The sequence below is a fragment of the Gymnodraco acuticeps genome, unplaced genomic scaffold, assembly GCF_902827175.1.
Source record: "Gymnodraco acuticeps unplaced genomic scaffold, fGymAcu1.1, whole genome shotgun sequence".
In the NCBI taxonomy this organism is placed as follows: Eukaryota; Metazoa; Chordata; class Actinopteri; order Perciformes; family Bathydraconidae; genus Gymnodraco; species Gymnodraco acuticeps.
The window spans coordinates 106,098-131,068 of record NW_022990199.1 but is presented as its reverse complement, the minus strand read 5'-3'; the positions used below and the strand labels follow the sequence as shown (position 1 = coordinate 131,068).

Sequence of the window (24,971 nt, the reverse complement as noted above, 5' to 3'; positions counted from 1 at the left end):
TATACACCTGAACATCAGCAGGAGAGCACTCTTTAAAGTAGAGACACTACATACTGATATACACCTGAACATCAGCAGGAGAGGACTCTTTAAAGTAGAGACACTACATACTGATATACACCTGAACATCAGCAGGAGAGGACTCTTTAAAGTAGAGACACTACATACTGATATACACCTGAACATCAGCAGGAGAGGACTCTTTAAAGTAGAGACACTACATACTGATATACACCTGAACATCAGCAGGAGAGGACTCTTTAAAGTAGAGACACTACATACTGATATACACCTGAACATCAGCAGGAGAGGGACTCTTTAAGTAGAGACACTACATACTGATATACACCTGAACATCAGCAGGAGAGCACTCTTTAAAGTAGAGACACTACATACTGATATACACCTGAACATCAGCAGGAGAGGACTCTTTAAAGTAGAGACACTACACGCTGATATACACCTGAACATCAGCAGGAGAGGACTCTTTAAAGTAGAGACACTACATACTGATATACACCTGAACATCAGCAGGAGAGGACTCTTTAAAGTAGAGACACTACATACTGATATACACCTGAACATCAGCAGGAGAGGACTCTTTAAAGTAGAGACACTACATACTGATATACACCTGAACATCATCAGGAGAGGACTCTTTAAAGTAGAGACACTACATACTGATATACACCTGAACATCAGCAGGAGAGGACTCTTTAAGTAGAGACACTACATACTGATATACACCTGAACATCAGCAGGAGAGGACTCTTTAAAGTAGAGACACTACATACTGATATACACCTGAACATCAGCAGGAGAGGACTCTTTAAAGTAGAGACACTACATACTGATATACACCTGAACATCAGCAGGAGAGGACTCTTTAAAGTAGAGACACTACATACTGATATACACCTGAACATCAGCAGGAGAGGACTCTTTAAAGTAGAGACACTACATACTGATATACACCTGAACATCAGCAGGAGAGGACTCTTAAAGTAGACACAAACCTGAAAGGAGACTCTTTAAAGTAGAGATGCTACATACTGATATACACCTGAACATCAGCAGGAGAGGACTCTTTAAAGTAGAGACACTACATACTGATATACACCTGAACATCAGCAGGAGAGGACTCTTTAAAGTAGAGACACTACATACTGATATATACACCTGAAAGTTAGCAGGAGAGGACTCTTTAAGTAGAGACGCTACATACTGATATACACCTGAACATCAGCAGGAGAGGACTCTTTAAAGTAGAGACACTACATACTGATATATACACCTGAAAGTTAGCAGGAGAGGACTCTTTAAAGTAGAGACACTACATACTGATATATACACCTGAAAGTTAGCAGGAGAGGACTCTTTAAAGTAGAGACACTACATACTGATATATACACCTGAAGTTAGCAGGAGAGGACTCCATTTAAATATTCTGTACTTAAATCCTTATTTTTACTCAACAAGATGATCTGAACACTTCCTCCACCACTTTAAACCACCAGTAGAAGTGGAAAAAATACCCCATCACATTTCCTGAGTCAAAGCATCTCCATTGTACATATTAACCGATGCAAAGCTAAATAACGTTTTGTGCTACATTTAAGAGGTCACTTATCCATATAGCACATCTCCCTGCAGCTTTGACCTTCTCTGCCTTGAGACACTTTCAATTAAGACTCAAAAGGGTAACGTGTCTGAGAGCAGTGAGAGGAAGCTTTAAAGAAAGGAACGAGGGCACGGCGTGGTAGAGATCGCACTGAATCAGTTTCTTTGTCGCCCCGCGGGCAGCCATAGTGCTCACAACTTGTGGGCAAAATAAACCGCCTGCTGCATATATGAAGAGAGGAGGTTGTGTCACTCGGAAAGAATGACGGACGCAGACACCACCGCGGGCTGAAAGAGCAACGTCACGGTCATCCTCTGATCGTACGGGAGAAAGTGTGTCTGGTGGGATTTTAATCATTATAGATACTTTATAACCGCTGAACAGATTTAACCACATTTTAACAGTAATATTCAGACTTCAACCGATTGTCACCAGATGTGTTTTGCTGTGTGTGTTGAAGCCCAGCTTCTGTTAACACGTGTTATTTTTCATCTCGTGATCTGAATTAAGGAGAGTTTGCGAAAAACTAAGTTAAAGCTGGGAGCTGTCTCAAAAGTGTATGAAAGACAATGACTTACTTCTGTTTGACTTGGTTGGTAGTATTCTCTTGTTTTTGCAATGACTGTTTATAAGTCAACTCGTTTATTTATCATAAAATAATCAGAGTATAGGGTAAAACATATTTAGGCGGAGGCGTGTGGCGCAGTGGGTTGTGCGTTGGTGTTCGGATCAGGGGGTCACAGGTTCAAACCCCACTGCATGTCGTTGTGTCCCTGAGACACTTCACCCCAAGTTGCTCCTGTGGGGATTGCCCACAGTATTGAGTATGTAAGTCGCTTTGGATTAGGGATGGGAACGATTAATCGAATATTCGAAATTATTCAGGTATTCGAATAATTATTCATGTGTTCGAATATGAGTTATGAATATTTTTATTAATTTCTTCTTTTGGGAGTGATGCCTAAGTTGATTACATATTATCAAATTGAATAATTCAATGTATACGACTGTGCCATAGCTATATGTGTTAGGTGACGTCTAAAGGTGTGTTTTGCCTCTCTCTCTCTCTCTCTCTCTCTCTCTCTCTCTCTCTACACATGAAAGCTGCAGGCCTATAGCTGTCAAACTGTGATCACCAGTTCAATACATTTGACAAATTCGACTTGGTTTCTACACTTATTTGAACATGTATGTATTTATTTCCAAAAATTATTGAAAAAAAATTGGTTAAAAAAAAAAAATTTTGCACATTTTTTTTTTATAGGATATGTAAATTTCAGTTAACCGGTTAACCGTTTTTTGGGGGGTCGAATATTCGAATATACTTTTGCTTTCAAATTCCCATCCCTACTTTGGATAAAAGCGTCTAACAAGTGAACCGTTCAGCACAAAAAATAAGGGGGTCGCTAAAATACTTAGTGCAGTTAGTGAGACCAACAATAAGTATAGTAAAGTATCCAAATACCAAAATGTGTGTGACATAGACAGAAGTATATATGTAGGTCAGAAAGAGAGTATCTTTACACGACTTGTGTGTAGACGTTGATGTCTCTGTCAGGAAGGTGCAATATCCTGAAATACCTAAAAGGACCACATTGTATATCCTGACATGTGTCTAACCTGCAGCACGTAGTCCAGCGCGAGGTGTCTGAAGCACTTCCTGGTGATGCTGAGCGTTCCGGTAGCTTCCTCCACCTCGTGAGGTTTGTTCCTCGGCGCCTGAGCATTCTTCACCTGAGCGATCTCCAGATCCTCACGCACGCGGTCAAAGTGCTTCTTCGTGTCCTTGAACTTACGAACATCCCTGTCAGAAGAGCGGATTTTAAAGCGAGACATTAGCAAACTCAAACTCAAAACAAACAGGATTACAGGTTTTTGGATATACCACAAAGTCAACGTGAGGTCACGCTGCATTGTTCATGAGCTTTTAGCACACCTGGGGTGCAAAAGGTTGTACTGTTTAATATTTAAAGACACCAAAAAGGTTTTCGGAGGTAACAAGGGTACATGTGCTCTTTTAAAGTTGCTAGTTCTTCTATTAAATCTTTAATACATCCCAAGGTACAGCAGGGATCTGAAGAAAGTGAAGTGTAGGTTTACTCACTCTTTCACAAAGTTCTGCAGCTGCTGCTTCACAGACCTCTGAGCCTGATCGAACAGGACCTGAAACAGAGGCAACAGAACACATTAGCATGGAGTTGAAAGACATGGCAAAAATGTCGTTACTTTTGCTTTGACTTTGTTACTAAGGATAAACAGTTTAGTTTTGTGGATTTATATATTCATATAACCAAGAGCTGAAACGATAAGTCGCTCAAGGGATAAATTATTCTCAAATATATTGTGGATAGGTTAATATAACGTGTGTGTGTGTGTGTGTGTGTGTGTGTGTGTGTGTGTATGTGTGTGTGGTGTGTGTGTATGTGTGTATGTGTGTGTATGTGTGTGTATGTGTGTGTGTGTGTGGTCTAGCATTACTATACTTGTGGGGACCTAAATCTGTTTACATAGTCACGTGTGGGGACTGGCTTCCCTTATGGGGACAAATTGGAGGTCCCCATGAGGGGGAATCATTAATTTTAGGGTGAAGACTTGGTTAGGGTTAGGGTAAGGTTAAGGGTTAGGGTTAGGCATGTGTTGGTTATGGTTAAGGTTAGGATAAGTCTCCAGGAAATGCCTGGAAGTCAATGTAATGTCCCCTGAAGTGATGTATACATGGCATGTGTGTGTGTGTGTGTGTGTGTGTGTGTGTGTGTGTGTGTGTGTGTGTGTGTGTGTGTGTGTGTGTGTGTGTGTGTGTTGTGTGTGTGTTGTGTGTGTGTGTGTGTGTGTGTGTGTGTGTGAAACATAAATGTTTTATATGACCTAGTGCTAGCTTCTTGAATATGAGGGTTTGCTACATTTCGTTATCTTATGTGTTAATGAACTAAATCACTTTAGCCTTTGGACTGTTTGTAAAAAAACAAGCAATTGAGTACACCTGGCTTTAGGAAATGGTTTTGATGAGTTTTTTTACATTTCCTGACATTTGATAGAGAAAATAATTGATAGGTTGATAACAAAAATAATTCCAGATCAAGCCATTATAAAAAAAAATCAGAATAAACAAATTAAAAAGCCTTAACTTAATGTAGAGTTTAGACTCTTTGGAGAGGCATAACTGCAGTATTTAACATGAATATCTTTGTACGTCTAGCACTCAAGTCAAATATCTAAAAAAGGTTTTCCATCTCTGACCAAGAAGTAGAGTATATACAAAAACAATTGGAAAATTCTTGTGTGACAAATAAAGACGTCGGACCCTAACTGTTGTTTGATTATTTGCTTACTACTATTAAAACCGATTCAGCGTGAAAGTAATTAAAAAGAATATATATTTTCTGCACAATCTCACACAATATGCCATTTCTCATCCAAAGTGACTTTTGGAGGGAAACCCACCTTCCCACCGTGTATTTCTGACCAACAGAGGGCGCCAAAGCACAAATGTTTTCCCATAATGCATGCATACGTTATAAATCAGCCTTTAATGCCTGTTAGAATGAATGCTGCAGGAATGTCTCTGACTAACTACACCGGCTGAGACACAAAACAACAACATTCAAGATCCTCCTCCTCTCGATTCACCCTCTGAACACATCCTCTGATCGCTGCTGCCGCTAAATAGGTCACTCGGGCAGAGAGGAAGTGAGAGAGAAGGAGGACAGCAGAGGAGAGGAGGGGAGGAGGCTTTTGGTCCAATGTGACACTGCAGAGTAGGGCTGCTCAATTAATCGTATTTTAATCGCGATTACGATTATGGCTTGCAACGATTACGAAAACAACGTAATCGAAATAAAACGATTTTTTTTTTTTTTTTTTTTGGTTTTTCAGTTGAGTTATTCTTAAAGTTCAGGGTAATCAACTGTTAAAAACATACTGTTCACATTTTTTTTCTCCAATAAATGGATGTTTTCAAAGTCAATGAATAATCACATTTAATAATCGCAATTACAATTATTGACGCAAATAATCGAGATTATGATTTTTGCCATAATCGAGCAGCTCTACTGCAGAGTCAATGCAGGGTTCAGAAATACTAAAACTGAGCAGCCTGATTGGTTAAAGGGGTTTGAGTCCTCATCCTGTCTGAATGATTGGATAATACAACAGTGTGTGTGGATTAGGAGATTTGCAAGGCTCTTTAAAACGAGGCTTATGGGTGTTTTAACTCTGGGGTTACAAGCACTGATGATGAGTAAGACCCTTTCCTTCAGTTGACTATGTAGGCGATGTGCCAGCATAATCTTTTTTTTTTTTAAATGACTTTGAGTTCAAAAATAAAAAGCGGCTGAGATAAAGTGGTCATCGTGTTACTGCCTATAAGAGACGCGTATGTTTTAATTTGGGGTTACGGCTTTATTTTACTGCTCTATAAACTCCAAATAAGAGTAAGTGTGAGAATAACGAAGCAGCCCTCCCATCCGGTCTGTTGATTCATCAGAAGCCCACTTCACTGCCTGTGAGAAACAACCAAAGGAATCCCTTCAGTGCTGCGTCACACTTTGCAAGCTGCATGTAACTAGCAGGTGATAAAAACTTTTGAGTGAAGTTAATTGAGTGCTTTTAACTACTTCCTGTCAGATTCCAAAGCCACATACTTGACTGCAAAGGGGTTGATGGTTCATGTTGGGTCAACAGGTTCTCCTGGCTGCACGATTTGGAAGAAAATCACTAATATTGCAATTGCGATTATATTAGCGTAGAAAGGGAACGATCAATTATGAAACATTATTCACATTACCATTGGAAAATATCATAAAATGATCCTAAATGTGATATTTTTAAGGATGATCTGTGCCAAACAAGTATTTTTGTGTGAAAAACGTTGCTTTTCTGCGGCATCGTAACACTTAATTCACAGATTTTTTCAAATATTTTGACTTAAACAAATATTGCGCTTTCTGCGATTTGGACATTGTACTAGTCCATATTGGCATTTCTTTATTTATAAATTGTAGATTAGTTGTGAAGCCCTAATGCAGTTTAAGAAGTGAGAAGTGGAGTCTTGTGCCATCAAGCATTTCCACGATGTGCAGAGGCCATAAACACTCGGGTGTAAGATCAGATTGGGCACCGTGCAGAAAGGACTGAAGTGTACGAGTCCATATTGCAATTTTGATAACATTTGGATTAATTGGTCAGCCCAAATGCAGTTTAAAAATCACGAGTGAGAAGTGGAGTCTTGTGCCATCGAGGATTCCCACCAACATTCGAGGACTCAGAAACAGAAGTGAGCAGAGGCCATAAACACCCGGATGTAAGATAAGTTCGGCACCGTGCAGACAGGATTGAGGTGAACAGAGTCAACCACAACCTTTAAGAGCAGTCGAGTCAACAAGCACACATCCATGTTGGCGAGTGTGTGTGTAATTGTGTGAGTGTGTGTGTGTGAGTGGTGGCAGGGAGAACTGCTGAGAGACTTCCTGGCTCGGGGGGAAGTGCAGCTTGAAGCATTCCTGAGCTGCTTTGAGGGAAGTTGACACCGTAGTTTCGTTTGACAAGATGCCAGAGGTCGTCTCTGATGGGAACTCGCCGGACTCCAGGACCAACAATAACCCATCCAAAGGAATATTAATGGATCTGATGGTGCAATCGTGTGTGAAATATCTAGGCTAATGTTGGAGGTATGGCAAAGAGATTAGGATATTCGTGGTCCCCAGAGGTTACTTCCCACTTAAATTATCATCATCAACAAAAAGCATAAACGTATCAGACACAGTTGTTAACAGGATACGTCCAAACTGAAGCTCTACTATAAGCCAATACAAACTTTCTGTTGCCCCCTTAAACTAATTATGTTGTTTGTTATTATTTTGAACACTGGATAGCGTATTGGTGCAACACGTGATGTGAGATGGCAGTGATTGAGGCCGTGACGAGCACCGTGTAGCCCTGCACTCACTGTCTTTGGTTGTAAATAAATAGCATTGCAAGTAAATAATGTTGTAGTCAGAGTGCATGCGTCCAGATTGTTTACCCAGTTTAGCAATCTATCAGTGATATTGAGAATAATCACCACACTTTCCACTTTCCTTTCAGTAGGTCCGTGTTTGGTCCTTTATTTTCTACGCCAAGAGGAACCACACAATAAGACACAAGTTACTTTCAATGGTTTGACACGCTAACAGACAGTGGTGGAAACGTTCCTTAAAAATGGACAAATCCAATAAAGGTTTAAGAATATCTTTTGAAACGCGGCTAAATGTCTGCATTATCATACTAGCATTCACAGATACACACACGCGGTATGTTTGGATGAGAACATGACAACTCCACGAGTACAACTGATGCTAACATAGCATTCATGTCTCTAGCTTCTGAAATGTGAACCTTTTCTAACGAGAAAAAGGGAACAACCTAAACCATGGTATTTTGGAAACAACTTTTTTCCAAATGAGATCCACACAGACCCCTCGACCCATAGCCAATGATAAAGGGCGGTTATATGTCATGGCCGTTAAGCTTGGCGCCCCAAATTAAGTTTGACTGGATAAAGATAACAGTATAATTTTTTGCAAGAACATACTTTTTATTTAAATAAATACAGATATTTAAGAGACAGGATTAGGCACATTGAATTATATCTTATAAAACAAATAGTAGTGAAGGCTTAATGTTATGAATGAGATTCCTATTTGTTTTGATTTTAAATCAAAGCTGATGACACATTATTTTTCTCATACTCAATAAAGAGGTCAACATTCAGTGTTTCTGGAATGTGGTGGAACAAAGAAAACTCTGTCCAACATGTGAGTGTGTAAGTGAGGAATATCTGTCTCATCTTCTGTGACCTGATATCAGAGCTGAGGAATGACACGGCAACAAACTCCCTCACAAAGCTCCACTGTACCGAAACCAGCTTCTGCTCCCATTCCTCAGACATGTCGGGACACACACTGATCTAATCCAACCAGTAGAGCAAATTATCTTCAGCCAAATCAGTGATCCATGCGCAAGAGTAAAGAACACAACTGTTAAATCTGAGAGGAAAACTGTTCCTGTTGTTGTTGTTGTTGTTAGACTTAGGCTTCATTCAGTCAGATAGGTTTCTAACCTTCAGAGCATCTCAACTAGCTGCACAATTCATCAAGCAGATGTGCTGCAATCTTCAAATAGCAGAAAGCACAATATTTTTAAAGATTACATTTCTATTAAAAACCCGTTTCGAGGAAAAGGTATTGGCCGACAAATTGTTTAGTATACGGACTCAACCAAACCATTTTTTCCCGTTACATTTCCTCTTAAGTCCAAAAAAAGTTTCCAATGATAATGAGAATGTTGATACTAAAGAGATCTTCAATCGTAAGGCTTTACAGAGGGGGGTGAAAACTGCAGAGCACATCACCAGGACGGAGCTGCCATCCATGGAGGACCTTTACTCCCAGCGGCTCAGGAAGAAAGCCCTCCGGATTATAAAAGACCCCCATCACCCCAGCCACAAATTGTTCAGTCTGCTGCCGTCTGGCAGGCGTTACCGCAGCATCCGGACTGGTAAACGGACTGTACTTATATAGCGCTTTATCCAGCCTTTAAGACCCCTCAAAGCGCTTTACATGTCGTTCACCCATTCACACAGAGCAGTGTACCTTACTCTAGGACCTAACATTCACACACCGTTAGCCATGCCATCGGGATCAACTCAGGGTTAAGTATCTTGCCCAAGGATACATCGACATGTTGACTGCATGGGCTGGGATCGAACCCACAACCTTCTGGTTGAAAGACGACCGCACTTCCTCTAAGCCCCAGTCGCATCAAAGACAACCAGATTCAGGGACAGTTTCATCCCACAGGCAATGAGACTGTTAAACACCTGAACTGTTGTAACAACATCCATAACATTCATCTGCTACTTAGTAATTATGTATCTATTTATCTAATATATCATTCTAATAGCTTGCATATAGACTCTTATTTCACTTTTTTAAAACAATTTTTTCTTTTTGTATTTACTTTTTAATATTTACTCGCACTTATGTTTGTGTTTATCTGTATTATTGTGTTGCACTGTTGGAGAAGCCTGTGACCTAAGACATAGATACTCTGTAGCTATGTTCGTATGACAAATAAAGAACCTTGAACCTCCAATACCCTGAATTATATCGCTGTTGCAATGCGAGTCAACGTAATTGCCATCATCTCAAGAGCATCAACACTTTTCTAATCTTAAATCAAATATAAATATATACTCGGGAGCAATTTCTAAAAGGATGTCTTTTTCTACCAGCACCGTGTATTTTGCACCATTTGCTTAAGATCATTAAAAGTTGTTGCAATAGTGATATCGCAGCTCAAACACGCCCATTACATATTGACGCTCAGTGCAGGTCACCCTTGTGTGTCTATTTTGCAACCATTTGTAATGAAGTAACTATCATTGCTATCTGTTACTTCATCCCAAAATACATGCATTTCAGTTTAGACTGACGTTCATGTTCATATCATTTCAAAGTAACTGTGTGTGGCCTTCATTGGGTTTTTTTGTTGCAATGAGGCTAATTTGTATTGAAAGAAGCCAAATGTGCACTAAAAACATGCATATGATCCATTAAATGGGTGGGTAAACATGGGTAGTGGTAAACATGGGTAAACAAGGAGGACAGTCCCATTATTGATTTTGAATGTCAGGGCTATAGAAAAATAATAGGCCAATGAACGCTAGAACAACATGGATCAAGTAATTCCTTTCATGAGTTGTGTGGTGAATCTGTCATTCAGCAAATGTGTCTCTATAAGAATCAGTGGCTATTTGGGGCCACTGTGCTCCTTTTGAAGAAATATTTGAAATAGGATTTCACTTTTCGGGACAAAGAGTTGTCTTCTGTGAGGAATGAGAAGGATTGAAGACAGGATCGACTTCTTGTTGTGTCTTTCTTTGTTTTCCAGTTTCCAAATAGACTTTGGATTAAACTCAGAGTGTACAGCCTACTGCGGGAGACACGTATTGTATTCAAATGAAGTAAATCTGTATGCAACTGAAAATAATATGCAATTAAAACATAAATTCATCAATCTATACTTAACTTCTCTCTAATCCTACACATAATCCTTTCGCAGCTCGGATGTTTGTCTCTTCTATGTGCTCATGTCTAATGGATGTTCAGCGTCAAACACAAGTCAATCATTTATTGAGTATTCATATGGAGTTTCACGCTTGAATTGAACAGAAAGCGTCAAAATGTTGGCCTGATTCTGTTGATGCAATGAGCCAAAGCAGGGGTCGGCAACCCGCGGCTCTTTCAGCCCTCTGCTCTGGCTCCCTTGAGCTTACACAAAAATAAGAAGGAAATACAATTAAATATTCGTAGGACTATTTATATTTTGTTGCACGGTTGAAAATATTTCGTATCTTGTATTTTGAGGAGATACTGTGACACGTAATTATTTTTCAAACGGTTTTAATGAGGTAAACTAAAATATGCGTCATATCTGCTACAGTCCCGCGCCAGCGCCTTTTATTCCAGGCGAATAACCTGACCCCCGGCTCGATGAGCGAACTATGGATACATCAAAGAAAAGTATCGGAGGAACACAGGATTTAATTCTGCGTGGACAGAGTTATCTGCTTTCACAGCAAACGATGCTGGCTTACCGGTATGTTTGATATGTAGAGAGAAGTTGTCAAAGGTGGTGCAGCCTTTACTATCGAGGAACAACACGGGAGAGGAAGACAGCTGACGATCTTCAGTCATCATTTATTTTATTTTATTTCATTTCAGTCTTTATTTCGAACAGATTAAAAAATTACATATAAAAAATAACAAATGTGAAAAACAGAATACCGTATTGTTATAATACAGTATTTATCCACATTCATGGTAATATTTGTATATTAAAAAAAAAAAAAGGTAGGTAGGTAGGTAGGTAGGTAGGTAGGTAGGTAGGTAGGTAGGTAGGTAGGTAGGTAGGTAGGTAGGTAGGTAGGTAGGTAGGTAGGTAGGTAGGTACATATATCCTGTTGTTTTGTACAGAAATGGGGGAAACAAAGTTAATCTAACAGGAAATGGATGGAAATAAGGGCCAATACTCTTTTCTTGGATGTGTATGAGCTCACGTCTCTGTGTATACGTCAAACATAATGTGTTCATTCGATGCATTTTAAAGGCATCTGAGCATGGCTGCAACAAGGCCAGTTGGCCCTCAGCGGTCCCATTCGTACGGGGACATTTGTTATTCCTAAGCGTCCATCACCAGCAGCAGATTTAACCATCGTCATGTTTTATTCATCGCAGCACTGCCGGAGTCCCTCGGCTGCAGCAGCGGAGCTCAGTCGAATGCACACGCTGTCTTTCCTGGTTAAAATAGTAACGTGTAAAAGATGTCCACATGACATGTTAATGCGAGTCGTGAAAATCAGCGGATCTCGAGGCCGCGTAAAGGTCACATTGTTGGAAATATGTCAATTTCTTTGAGATGTTTTATCTCAGGGGGGATCGTTCTTATCGCTTCAGTCTCACACTTTTCAAACACTGAACCCCCCCCCCTTTGTTCTGATCGTACATCATAATAACATGGAAAATATTTCACAGCCAATCATAACAATGTCCGGTCACATTCTTGGCTTTGATGGGAGCGCTCTTATGAATATGCTTACAAAAGGCCAATGAAATCAAAATATCGCCAATAAAACGGATAAAAAATAAGCTTTTTCCACCATTATTCAGACCCGGCGGCAGACATACGTCTCTGGGCAGGCATTTGATTCACCAGGGCGGGCGGCCGGCTGAGCGATTAATCGATTTTAAATCGAAATCGCGATTTGAAATGATGCGATTATCAAATCGCAAAGCCTGCGATTTTTTTTTAACTTTTTTTTTTTTTATACAATTTTTTTTTTTTTTACAATTTTGTTTTGTTTTCTTGTGTCAGTCATCCACACCAATCAGAAGTGCTGTGCTCCACATGTACCAGCCATTGTTAATCAATCAGAAGTGGCCCATGATAAAAGGTGATGCCAAGTCTTTTTGAAAGTGCCTGCCCTTTCCAAATGGCTTCCAATGGAGCTTTAGATGGTTTGGTGAAACCATCTGGGTCAGGTTAGTGATGCTCCATCACATGTTTCTATTACAGGGTGAATCTGAAACTGAAGCTTGACTTTAAAGCAACCCAACGGGAGTTTCATGTAAGTTTAGTTCTTTCACTCGTAGCTCGGGCTGCGGGGGTGCTAGAGACGGGAGTACGTTGATACGACCTTCCTAGCCGGAGATATGGCCGCATTTTACAATAAACTTCCGTTGGGTCGCTTAAAAACAAATATCGCAATCGCAATATTTGTCAGAAAAATGGCAATTAGATTTTTTCCCAAAATCGTGCAGCCCTAGGCGTGCCCACCCCGAAACTTACATATCCCGGGAAATCTGAATTGTCAACGGGGGGGGGGGGGGGGGCTGTTGGACGGCTTATTATAGGCTACATCCATTGGTTGGTTTTGTGGCACATTTGTAACGCTGTGCCAACTTGGGAAAGCATGCAGGCAAACCTGAGGAGTGCACACAGGGTGGAGAGGTGGATTGAGGTTGAGCCATGGAGAGAAAGGGAGAGAGAGAGAGAGATTGAGCGAGGCAGAGAGCATGTGCAGCGGTCTGCTTGCGCACAGAGCCGGAGTTTGTGAGAGAGCCGGCTTGAGTCAATTTCTCTTCAAAATATAATTGATTGCCAGCCTCCCTTGTCCCTGGCTGGCTTGCTAGCTCGTTGGTAACGTAACTGATATCTTCTAATGTGCCTGCATCTGGCGCTGAGTTGCCATATTCCTTTCATGAACCACTTCCTGATATCCATTGTTGCAGATAAATATAAATGATAATAGCCAAACTAACCTAGCAAGAGTAAACTGACAGGCTGCTGTGCCGCATCTCACTCAAAAACCCACACGACTCAACCATGGACTCAACCTAGAGAAAAACCAGTCTCGCAAAAAAATGATATTAAACTAATCTTTCAACATAGTTTAAAACAAAATAAATATTAGGACAAAGCCCTACAAATAACAATAAACATAATAAAACAATTAAAATGTTTTATTCAGCCCTGATTAAAACAGAGGGCCCAAATCCTGGATGGGCAGGCCCGGCCATGACGCCGGGTCTGCCATTATTGCATTATAATGTGATGATATATATAGAGTAAGAAGGAATCAGTAGTTCTTGGATTTTGAAATAAAGATCCGAAGGTTCGGTAAGATAGTTTTCCAATAAACTATTCAGGGATGTTTTTAGTATTTTATTTGTATTTAACATGCATTATAGAGTGTGCTGCTTGTAAGGGTAAATGTACACTCAAGTCCAGGGGTGTCAAACTCAAGGCCCGGGGGCCAAATCTGGCCCGTGACTTCATTTGCTGTGGCCCCACAAGAGCTTGCAAAGAATATAATTTATTATACGGTTACGTGCAGCTTTACAGAAGCACGTTGCCCATAAACTACATGTCCCACAATGCATCTCAGATATTCCTTTATCTTAGAATTTGCCATTTTCTCAGAATTGTTCTTTTTTTTCAAAATGTTACTTCTTTTTTTTGATTTTCAGAATGTGTTTTTTCTTCAAATCATTTTGTGACATTCTCACTGAAGAGACTTGCAATTATTTGCGCTAGACTTCTGTTTTCAGACGTAGTTAATTATGAAGTTATTACCCTATTTGATAAAAATCCAATGCAGAGGAAATAATGTAATATAATACATTATTTTATATATTTAAAATATGTATATATGTATTCTTATATAGTCTTAAAGTTACAACCGGCCCTTTGAGTGCAACCATAATGCTGATGTGGCCCGTGATGAAATTGAGTTTGACACCCCTGCTCTAGTCGAAACAAATACAGTCTGATAAAGTCCTGTCGTAAACCATGCTATTACAAAGTATTCAAAATAGTTTGTATGACTTTTATCTTCTGGAGGACGGGGTCCAAAACTAATTTCCTTACAGAGATAATAAAGTATATTCATCTACATTCCTGCTCTGATTTGTTTTAAAGCCTCTGAAGCAGAAGAGAATAATATATAACATTTTTCTTTGCTCGGATAACAACCTTTGCTTCATTGGCTGATATTGTTGTCCCTGATACGACTACATATTCTTCATATACCAAAGCAAATTCATCGTATGTGTAACCCTACTTGGTAATACAAACGATTCTGATTCTGACAAAACAACATTAAAACATTTGTGGCTGAGGTTGTGACCTACGACATCAATTTGAGACGCCAACGCCGAGAGGCTGCTATAATAACATTTCAATCAAACTAAATGAAACTATGCAATCCTGGAGGATACGCCAAGAAGAACAAAACGATGGAGGTCACACCAGGGACCGTAGGAACCAGATCTTCCTCTACTTAAAGTAAAAGGCAAATGGATAACCTAAACTAAAAAAACAGCAACAACTGGACAACCAGATCCTCCATCCTCAAAAGAAGCAACATGAAGATTTAAAGGTCCCTATTATACTGTTTTTCATCAATATATTATAGGTCTCATAAGGAATAATGTGTCTGGTAGCAAAACAAGAGTTTGGCACAAACACATCAGCTTGGAGGACACTATTGTCTGACTACATGCTATAGACAGTCACACATACATACTGTACACATGCCAGACCATATATAACACACTCAAGGTTAACTAAGGTCACTTTTGTCTGAAGCTAATCCTCGCCTGGCTGAGCATCGCGGCTCTATTGACCCTCACTCTGTCAGCTGACCCCCGACACACACACACACACACACACACACACACACACACACACACACACACACACACCCACACACACACACACACACACACACACACACACACCACACACACACACCACACACACACAACACACACACACACACACACACACACACACACACACACACACACACCCCCCCCCCCCCCCACACAACACACACCACACACACAACACACACACTCACACACACACACACACACACAAGGGTCCCAGCTAATGGACTTCAAAGGGCCTCAGGGGTCAAGAGGTCAGGAGCCTCGGAGGGGAAACCCCACAGCTGTAAAGCTATTACAAATATTACCTAATTGTTATTGTTATTCAAGGTTCTGATTCTGAGGAATGTTATTGCCGTTAGATGAGTGGATATGACCTTAAATACTTGTACATAACTGCCTTGTTGAACAGATAATGTACAAAAACAAGGCTTTTACTGTAGCGGTCTCTACTAAAGCATTGTTTATAATAGGTTTTTACGATGTTACTACTGCCGTTAATAACGTTAATGACTCGTTTGCCAATGCTTTATAGACAAGTTGTAAGGAAAACTAACTAGGGCGGGCACGGGTTAATTCAAATATTTTATCGATTTATCATCAAATTGCAGATACTGTAGCACAATATATGTTTAAGACTTAATATTAGTATTGTGAAGCTGCAGCGATATCCGGGCCAATCAATCATATTCTATAGACTTCACAAATACAGACCCTCTGAAAAAATGGAATAATTTAAATGTATTTTTCAATGATAATGTATTATACAGTAATACTGTGATTCTCATTTACAATATCAGTCAAAAATAATCAAAATGTGTATTTATTTTGCAAAACATGCAGCTTTATCAACTAATGAATACATTTTAAAGGTGGGGTAGGTAAGTTTCAGAAACCAGCTCGAGTGCACTAAAATTTGAAAGTACACAGCCGAAAAGAATCCGTCCCTTCCTTCAGACTTCCTTACAGAGCACCTCCTCCAACACACATGAACGCGCAATGCACGCCCAATGACGGCACGCCCAATGAGGGCACGAGATACATTTGTGCGTGCACGAGATGGAAGGCTGACAGACAGGGCGGCAATCCAATCCGTTTTCGTGCTTTTTACAGTACATTTTTTTATGGATTTTTTGTCAAAGCACTTAAGATATTCATTGCTATCGGGATGTTAAGAGCATTCCATGGAATATAACAAAAAGTGTATCTCGAGCGGGTTTCTGAAACTTACCTACCCCACCTTTAACAGAAATTGTTTTGTACATTTAACAAGTAGTTTACAATGCATTTAATGTTTATGCATGTAGGGAGGGAAAGGTTTTAAAGGTCACCTATCATGCTATTTTTAGGCAATAGCATAGGTCTCAGATATATAAAAATATGTAAAAAACATGTCTATGAAGTGTTTTGCTCAAAATACCAAACAGATCACCCATTCTACCCATGCCTCATATCCCTCTATATCACTTCCTGTTTCAAAAGTGCTGATTTGGGTATAAAGCTTTAAAAATAAAAAAGAATTGATAAAAAAATAAAAGAGGAGGGGTCTGAGCTCACGCGGGACCCGGCAGCTGCTGTCTAAACTAAATGCTGCCGTGATGAAACGCCATATCATGGATTATCAAGGATCTGAAACAGTCTGGAGCTCAAAGGCTTTCTCTCTTGCCGGTTATACCACAAGGTGAGTTCCTTTTTACTTCCTGCTTCTTCACACACATGCTCTCCAGTACAGGTTAGCTCTGAGGGTTAGCGATGCTAACGTAAACACAGACCATATTACGTCCAAAACAGTCGGGCATTATTTCTGACAGCAACGTTTCTGATTGGGCCGTGGGTCCACATTTCAGATATTACGTCATATCGGACGCACATCTGGATCAGCTCCGTTTTTAGAGATTTGGGTTCGGAGGAAAAGAGAGAGGGTTTTATTTTCTGACGCTGCGTGAGTTCCCTGACGCACCGGGGACATATATTGATGTATGAAAGACATCAAAAAGTGCATTTTGCAGGATAGGTCCCCTTTAATATCCAGATACATTTTTCTAGTTCCTGTTCGTCAAAATCCCCAAAACTGCTGCACCAACAAATCTTTTATGTCTCCCCACACTTCTTATACAAGTTAGATGCTTCTTATTTTCAGTCGTTGCTGATCATTGGTTTCAACGGTTAATATAACCAGTGGTAGATTTGGATCAGCTGAAGCTAATTATCGTTAATTTCAACTCTGTAAAGCCGTTTACATTTACAGTTCATATATTAGGATGCTCATCTAGTTTTGAAGTTGTGCTTTATCAGCAAAACAAATGATAAGACATCTTTGAGTTCTTCTTATTTTTCCTTTAACATCCAATGAAGGATTTTAAAGGATTCAGATTCAACAAATGGATTAAAGTGTTTGTTTTCTTTCATTTAATATCGAGTAAAGTGTATTGCGAATCTCTGAGTGAGGAACACACATACACTGCGATGAGGCTTATCAAAAATGTATGATAAACTATATATATATACTGTATATACGGCTTATAAATTATAAATAGGGACGGGTAACTATTCCTGGAAATGGGCTGACGACAATCGGCACATTTCTCAGCAACTTATAAATAGTTAAATCATCAAAATGCATGATTTAAATGATTTAATTTAATATTTTAACACTTATATCCCCAGAAGGGATTTGTTATTGGAAGGTAAGCGTGTATTTTGTCCGGCAGTTGCTCAGTCAGTAGGGACTGTGAGCCGTAGGGTCGCCGGTTCAAGTCCCCGACCAGACCTAAATATGGAGTGTGGACTGCTACTTGGAGAGGTCCCAGTTCACCTCCTGCCCTGCCGTGGTGCCCTTGAGTAAGGCACCGGACACCCCCCTGCCCCCCCCCACTCCCATTGCTCGCCGGGCGCTGTACAATAGCTGCCCACTGCTCCTAGTACTAGACTCCTGGTACAAGGATGGGTTAAAAGCAGGGAACACATTTCACTGTTTGCTGTGTGCTCTGCATGTGTGACCATCAAAGAGGGTTTCATCCCTCCGATTCTATTTAATAATGGGATACCAACATATGTAAATTATTAACAAAAATACATTTAAAAAAACACCTGCTAATGAGAGATTTCACAACCCTGAATGTGTTCTAAAAATGGCTTAAAACTGATATTAAAGGCATTTATTTTCAATGTTCAAGGGTTGCCTTATTAGTTAGTAATTCACTTAACCCTCTTACATACTTTTCTTATATAAAACCCACTTTTGTGTGTTTTCCGGGCCGTTTTGCTCTCTGTGGGACCATCTGAGATGTGATACAGTGTTGACTGACAGTCCTGACAGCTTCACAGCGACGGACAGATTTAATGATGTGGGAAAGAAGAAGTCCATGTGGAATCAGTTCAAACACAGCCGGAGCTTGACCCTCAGTGAAGTCGGGGATAAAGGAGCCTTGTGAGGCCTGTAAAGCTCAGCTAATGTTGGATGAAATCATTGCATCTCAATATGTGGAGCATGTGCGGAGCGGAAGACTCACCATGTGGTAGTTGATGATTTCCTGGAGGCTCTCGCCGCACTTTTCCAGGCACTCCTACACAGAAGAAAATGACATAATTCTTTAAGTAGTACATGAGGATATTTTCTCCTCAGAACAGCTGCTATATTTGTATGTGGAAGTAAAAGAGAGAAATAAATACAGCCAAAAACCATAATAGAAAATGAGATGATCTGCAAAGCTAAAATTAAGCTGGTTAACTTGAGGTACTCTGAGGGATTGAATTAACTGTAATTGAATGGTTGCTTCAGTGTTTTTTTACAATGGAAACTACAAATACTTTACGAAGGAACTCTCAATTAGTCTGACGGTTGAAGCCAAGAAGGCTTTTAATAGCACTTAATGTCAGAAGCAATGAAAAAGCATTTGGTGCTGCGAGACGAGACAGAAGTATGTTTCCAGATCGGATCTGATGCTCACTTCCTGTTCTGTTAGTAATCAGGTTAACTCACACACACGAGACACAAGTCATAATCACAGGAGACTTTCACTATCATACATTTTACATTACATGTCACTTGTTAGACGGTTTTATCCAAAGCGACTTACACACTCAATACTGTGGGCAATCCGCACAGGAGCAATTTGGGGTGAAGTGTCTCAGGGACACAACGACATGCTGACAGTGGGGTTTGATCCGAACACCAACACACCAACGCACTAACCCACTGCGCCACACACACCCTCCTTGTTATCATACATTTTACCTCCTTGTGTCTATCTGATAAAATGTTATATTTTGCTGCATGTACCTTTTAAAGTTCTTAACAAATAATCTGAGGAGAATTTCTTGTTGTTTGTTTTTAACTTGTGATTTTGTAAAGCACTTTGAGCTGGATGTGTTGTATTAAAAGTGCTATATAAATAAAGCTTTATTATTATTATAACTGTCGTGGCTCTGATCCTAGGCACTAAACATGGCTAAATATGACATAAATAAATAAAAAAGGCTCTAATGCCTCAGACAGAGACACCGGATTAAATGGCCTGTCCTCACCGATATCGACTCATCCTTCTTGCACTGTTGAGATAAATCCCGGACGCCGTTAACGAAGAGTTTGTTGGCGCTGACGTACGCCTTCCCGGCTTCGATCATCCCACTGCATAGCTTCACCAGCTGTGGAGCACAGAGACACATCAAATGAAAATATATCACTTTAAGGAGTGGAAACATGAGAAATACTGTAGAAATCAAGTTCATATCTTTGACGAAATATGGGGACATTTGGTGAGGAATGCAGCACAAAGATTTAAGGGTATTGGTTAGTGTTCAGTGTTTTTTACCTTGGGATTTTTCTGTATAATATAATATTAAAAAGTTTTAATAGCGTTGAAGGCAAACCAGGTGATGCAAAGTGCGACTCTTGCAATATATACATTTTCTGTCACAGGACAAGATTGACTGATTAGCTGTGTGTTCTCTCTTATCCATAAAAGTTCAAATATCCCTAATTGTTAGAAATCAAGAATTAAGTCGGAATTAAAATGGCTGAGCATGGATGGCACGGTGCAGCTTCCCATAAACATTTCATGGTAATTTCCTGAAGGCCATGTTTCCCCGCTAATCTGGTGTGTTTTCGCCATAAGAGTTACAAAGGAAATACAATTGTAGTAGAGAAAACATCAAATCAGTTTTAAGTTTTTTAGCTGTATAAGCAAAAATAACTGCAAACATTAAGGGAATTTCTCCGACAAAATTATATTCCAAGCATTGAGGAGGTGGGAGAAAATATTCACCAAATATGTATTTTGTTTTGTTGGGGGTTGTACTGCATGTGGCAATTTGTTATTGTGGCCTAAGTTTGTCTAAAATCCTACAGCCCTGAATTTCTGTTATCTAATATTGTCTCGTCATACACAACCAGGCTCTGTGAATTAGACATTTTTATAAGCTGAGCCACAACACTAACATGTGAGTGAGGAGCTAAAGGGATGTCCAAACATCAAACTATTCAAAAAGAGGTATAAAGACACAATTCTCACAAGGTACAGGGACTGCTAAACCATAACTGTTTATATTCTTGTTTTGTATTCTATTTATGAATTTGTGTATGTATGAATTTGTGTATGTACATATGTGTGTATATATAAATATATAGACACCATTCTCCTAACTTGCCTGTATATATTATATGAATGATTATATAAAGTATTCAAGGTTAAAGTATACATTGATATTGTATGTTAACATATATTAAGATGTTATAAAAAAAAAATAAAATAAAATAAATAAAAAGGGGTCGGATGTAAGTGTAAACTTCTTCCGACTCCTTTTCGGACGTGTAATTAACTAAAGTTTTGTTGTTTATTGATATCAGACAATGATACAGACTATTCAATTATTAATTAAATATTTCGTGTTGTTATTGCATTCATTTGTATAGTACTGTATCATGTCTGTATCATCTTTTGTTTCATTTGTATTTTCTTTGGTTTTACACGCTCGAAAAAAATAAATAAACTAAAATCAAAATACCACATTTTCTCCTCTGTTTTCAGCACATTACCACACACAGACCAGGACGTGTCCCGCAGTTTGTGTATTATCCCTGTGGTAACAGACGGTGGTGGGTGACTCTCAGGTGCGCTCCATATGTTCGCCCCCTGATAGCACGTCGCTCCACACAGATCGGTAACACTGTGACACGGTTGTTTTCTCTGTGGCTGTCAGCAGAATGTGTGATATCTATCGGACACAGAGCGTGTTTTGTTTAGCTTTTATGTTCATCAGAGGATTTATTTGGTGTGATCTAATGCCAGGTTTTTCAGCACCAAAGTCAAACAGCTGCTAACCAGACATGAGACTGATTTATATTAGTTTAAAGACCAATTATTCCTTGACTTAAAGAAGAAATCGGTACCATGTCTGAACACTTAAAGTTTTAGCAAGACGCAAATTAGCTTAGCATTAGCACCTCTAAAGCTATCTAGTAAACACATTGTATCTTGTTTGTTCAGTGTATATTCATATATTAGTGTCTTGCAATCAACCTTTATCTACATTTTTTTTTCATTTTATATCATATATAATATTATTATTAATATGATTATTATTTGTATGATTTTTAATTTATTTGTAACTTTTTCAAAAAAAAAATTTTTTTAAATGTGTATTTATTTATTTAGGCTATATGTGTTTTTGTATATTGGTGAGTAGATACTTGTATATACAGTAAATGTATACATACTTTTATTTATTTTTGTAATGCAAATTAGCTTAGCATAAGGGATGAGAGGAAACTGCTAGCCTCACAATTAAAAAAAACACTTCTAAAGTTAGTAAACACATTATATATTGTCTGTATATAAAATATATCTTTCAGTGTCATAAAATCACAATATACTACAAACATGGAAATAGAATACAACACACAACACAATACACTTTGTTAAATGACAGTACATTTGCACACAAAAAAGGCTGAAGCTCTGGTTTGCTTTTAGTCAGCGCTTACTCTAATCTTTGTGGAAAGGATTTTACATCTGGAATACATTTTTAATGTAATGCTAACATGCTGACGTTTAGCAGGACTAATCATTCCTGACTGGAGTTCATGAACTATGATGGAGGATTCCTGCACTGATGGCAGAAAGAGAAGGCTCTCTCAGACACGTTCTGTAATTTAATGTCAAATGGAGCAGATGGACCGGTGACACGAGCATCACCGGCAAAACACCTGCCTCTTTATAACGGGACGCAGTGTGAGAGCCACGTCACGTTTAAAAAATAATAAATATGGCCAAAAACTAAAACCATGATAGAAAATAAGAAGATCTGTAATGCTATATTTAAGCTGGTTAACTCGTGGTACACTGGAGGATTTCTTGTCTTGTACAGAGAAATAAACTATACTTGTATGGTGGTTTCTGTGTTTTTTTACAATGGAAACTACAAATACAAACACTTTAAAGGTCACCTATCATGCTATTTTTAGGCAATAGCACAGGTCTCAGATATATAAAAATATATAAAAAACATGTCTATGAAGTGTTAAACTCAAAATACAGATCACCCATTCTAGCCATGCCTCATATCCCTCTATTGCACTTCCTGTTTCAAAAGTGCTGATTTGGGAATGAAGCTTTCAAAAAAGGAGGGGTCTGAGCTCATGCGGGACCCGGCAGCTACCGTCTAAACTAAATGCTGCCGTGATGAAACGCCATATCATGGATTACCAAGGATTCTCTCTGAAACAGTTTGGAGCTCAAAGGCTTTCTCTCTTGCCGGTTATACCACAAGGTGAGTTCCTTTTTACTTCCTGCTTCTTCACACACATGCTCTCCAGTACAGGTTAGCTCTGAGTGTTAGCGATGCTAATGTAAACACCGACCATATTACGTCCAAAACAGTCGGGCATTGTTTCTGATAGCAACGTTTCTGATTGGGCCGTGGGTCCACATTTCAGATATTACGTCATATCGGACGCACATCTGGATCAGCTCCGTTGGACCCCCCGTTTTTAGAGATTTGGGTTCGGAGGAAAAGAGAGAGGGTTTTATTTTCTGACGCTGCGTGAGTTCCCTGACACACCGGGGACACATCTTGATGTATGAAAGACATCAAAAAGTGCATTTTGCAGGATAGGTCCCCTTTAATAAGGAACTCTCGATTAGTCTTACGTGAAGTGAACCTCAGTTGAACTAGCGACACTCTGCAGTCCTTTTTCAGTCACTAGAAGCGAGCAATATTAGCACTTTGGCATTAGCTAGTGAGTATCATGCTGGGAGTGAACAGCTTGAGGTGATGGGCAAGCTGTTTCCAATGTCTGTTGCAAGAAGAAGCTGTGACATAATATGGAAAAAATCATAACAACGTTCCTCCTTCTTTAGGTTTTTTTTTTTTATCCCAATATATATACACATTATAGGCCTGGGATTAGTGTGTGAAATACCCTCTGAAGATCAAGAGGGTCCAATATCGGTATAATGTCAAAGTCTGTTTACGAGAACCAAAAGATAACATGCAATTATCTCCAAGACATCAAATATACAACGCTAATACATGGAGATGACAGGGTGTCCATGTTTCCAATCAATATTTTTCCATCTGCAGGCTCTATACATGTTAAGATGCATTTAAATGCTAAAACCATGCTGGTAGCTGATGTATGACTCCAACACATACAAAAGAAAAGCAGATGGGCTGATCTCAATTTACGTTTTTAAGAGCAAGAACATAAGCGTATTATAAATGGCAAAGTTGTTGTACTGACTTTAAATGTTGAGCTGGATGACTTCTGTATATGTTACCCTATTTGATCTTTATTAGAAGAAAAACACTAAAAAGCAAAAAAGGCACAGACATCAAGAGAAAGCCAAAGGAAACAAACTGGTTTTATGATGCTCTGATTTGGCTTTTAAGAGATGGCATACTGAAACAGATAGGTTAGTGTCAGCTGCTTTAGTTAGTATGCAACATGTGGCCTTGGAGAGATGCTGCAAACATCCGCTATAATATCAATGATTGGAGAGAAGCGGCGACATGCTTGGAAGTTTAACCCCAAGAGAGAAAAGTGTACCAATCCTTTTGTATCCTGTAATGCAGTAGATTGGTTAAGCATTAGTAACTAGTAAGCATGTGCCGAGTTGGACAGTATCAAATAAATGAGGGTGTAATACAACATTTCTTACCTTATCTAGTTTTGCCTCGATCTCCACAACCTCCGTTTCCACCTCCGCGATATTTGCCCTGAAAAATACAAATAAAGAGAAACCGTTAAAGCAACACATGTTGAAGAACACATGTTAAAGCATGTGTTGTAATGTGTCACCGTACAACTGAAAGAAACTCTTTAGAAAAACAGCCGTTCAACAATCTTTCCCACGTTGCTCAGAGAGCATGAAGCGCCTCCATAAATCGGAGAGGGACAGATGGAGATTTTGCACGGGGCCAAACGCAGACGTGTTCGTGCAGAAACGGGCCAGAGTTTTGGGCTTTAAGTGTGGAGAAGGCGTCTTGGGAGCGGTTCAGCTCTGTCAAAACAAAGTGACAGACGGGGTCTCGACACAGTGAGGGGGAACATGGCTGTTTTGGACCCCCACCCACTCATT

The 24,971-nt window shown here is 39.4% G+C and overlaps 1 protein-coding gene across 2 annotated transcripts in view; it reads right to left on the bottom strand.

Moving 5' to 3' along the window:
- LOC117547445 (arf-GAP with coiled-coil, ANK repeat and PH domain-containing protein 3-like) overlaps positions 1–24,971 on the bottom strand; it is a 107,477-nt gene that overhangs the window by 39,960 nt on the left and 42,546 nt on the right. For both annotated transcript variants that reach the window (XM_034218200.1, XM_034218201.1), the window contains exons 2-6: positions 24,552–24,609; positions 19,918–20,037; positions 18,903–18,956; positions 3,726–3,784; positions 3,242–3,425 (exon numbers count right to left, since the gene is read on the bottom strand). In XM_034218200.1, coding sequence (XP_034074091.1) covers positions 3,242–3,425; positions 3,726–3,784; positions 18,903–18,956; positions 19,918–20,037; positions 24,552–24,609 — 475 coding nt within the window. The remainder of the gene's footprint in view (positions 1–3,241; positions 3,426–3,725; positions 3,785–18,902; positions 18,957–19,917; positions 20,038–24,551; positions 24,610–24,971) is intronic.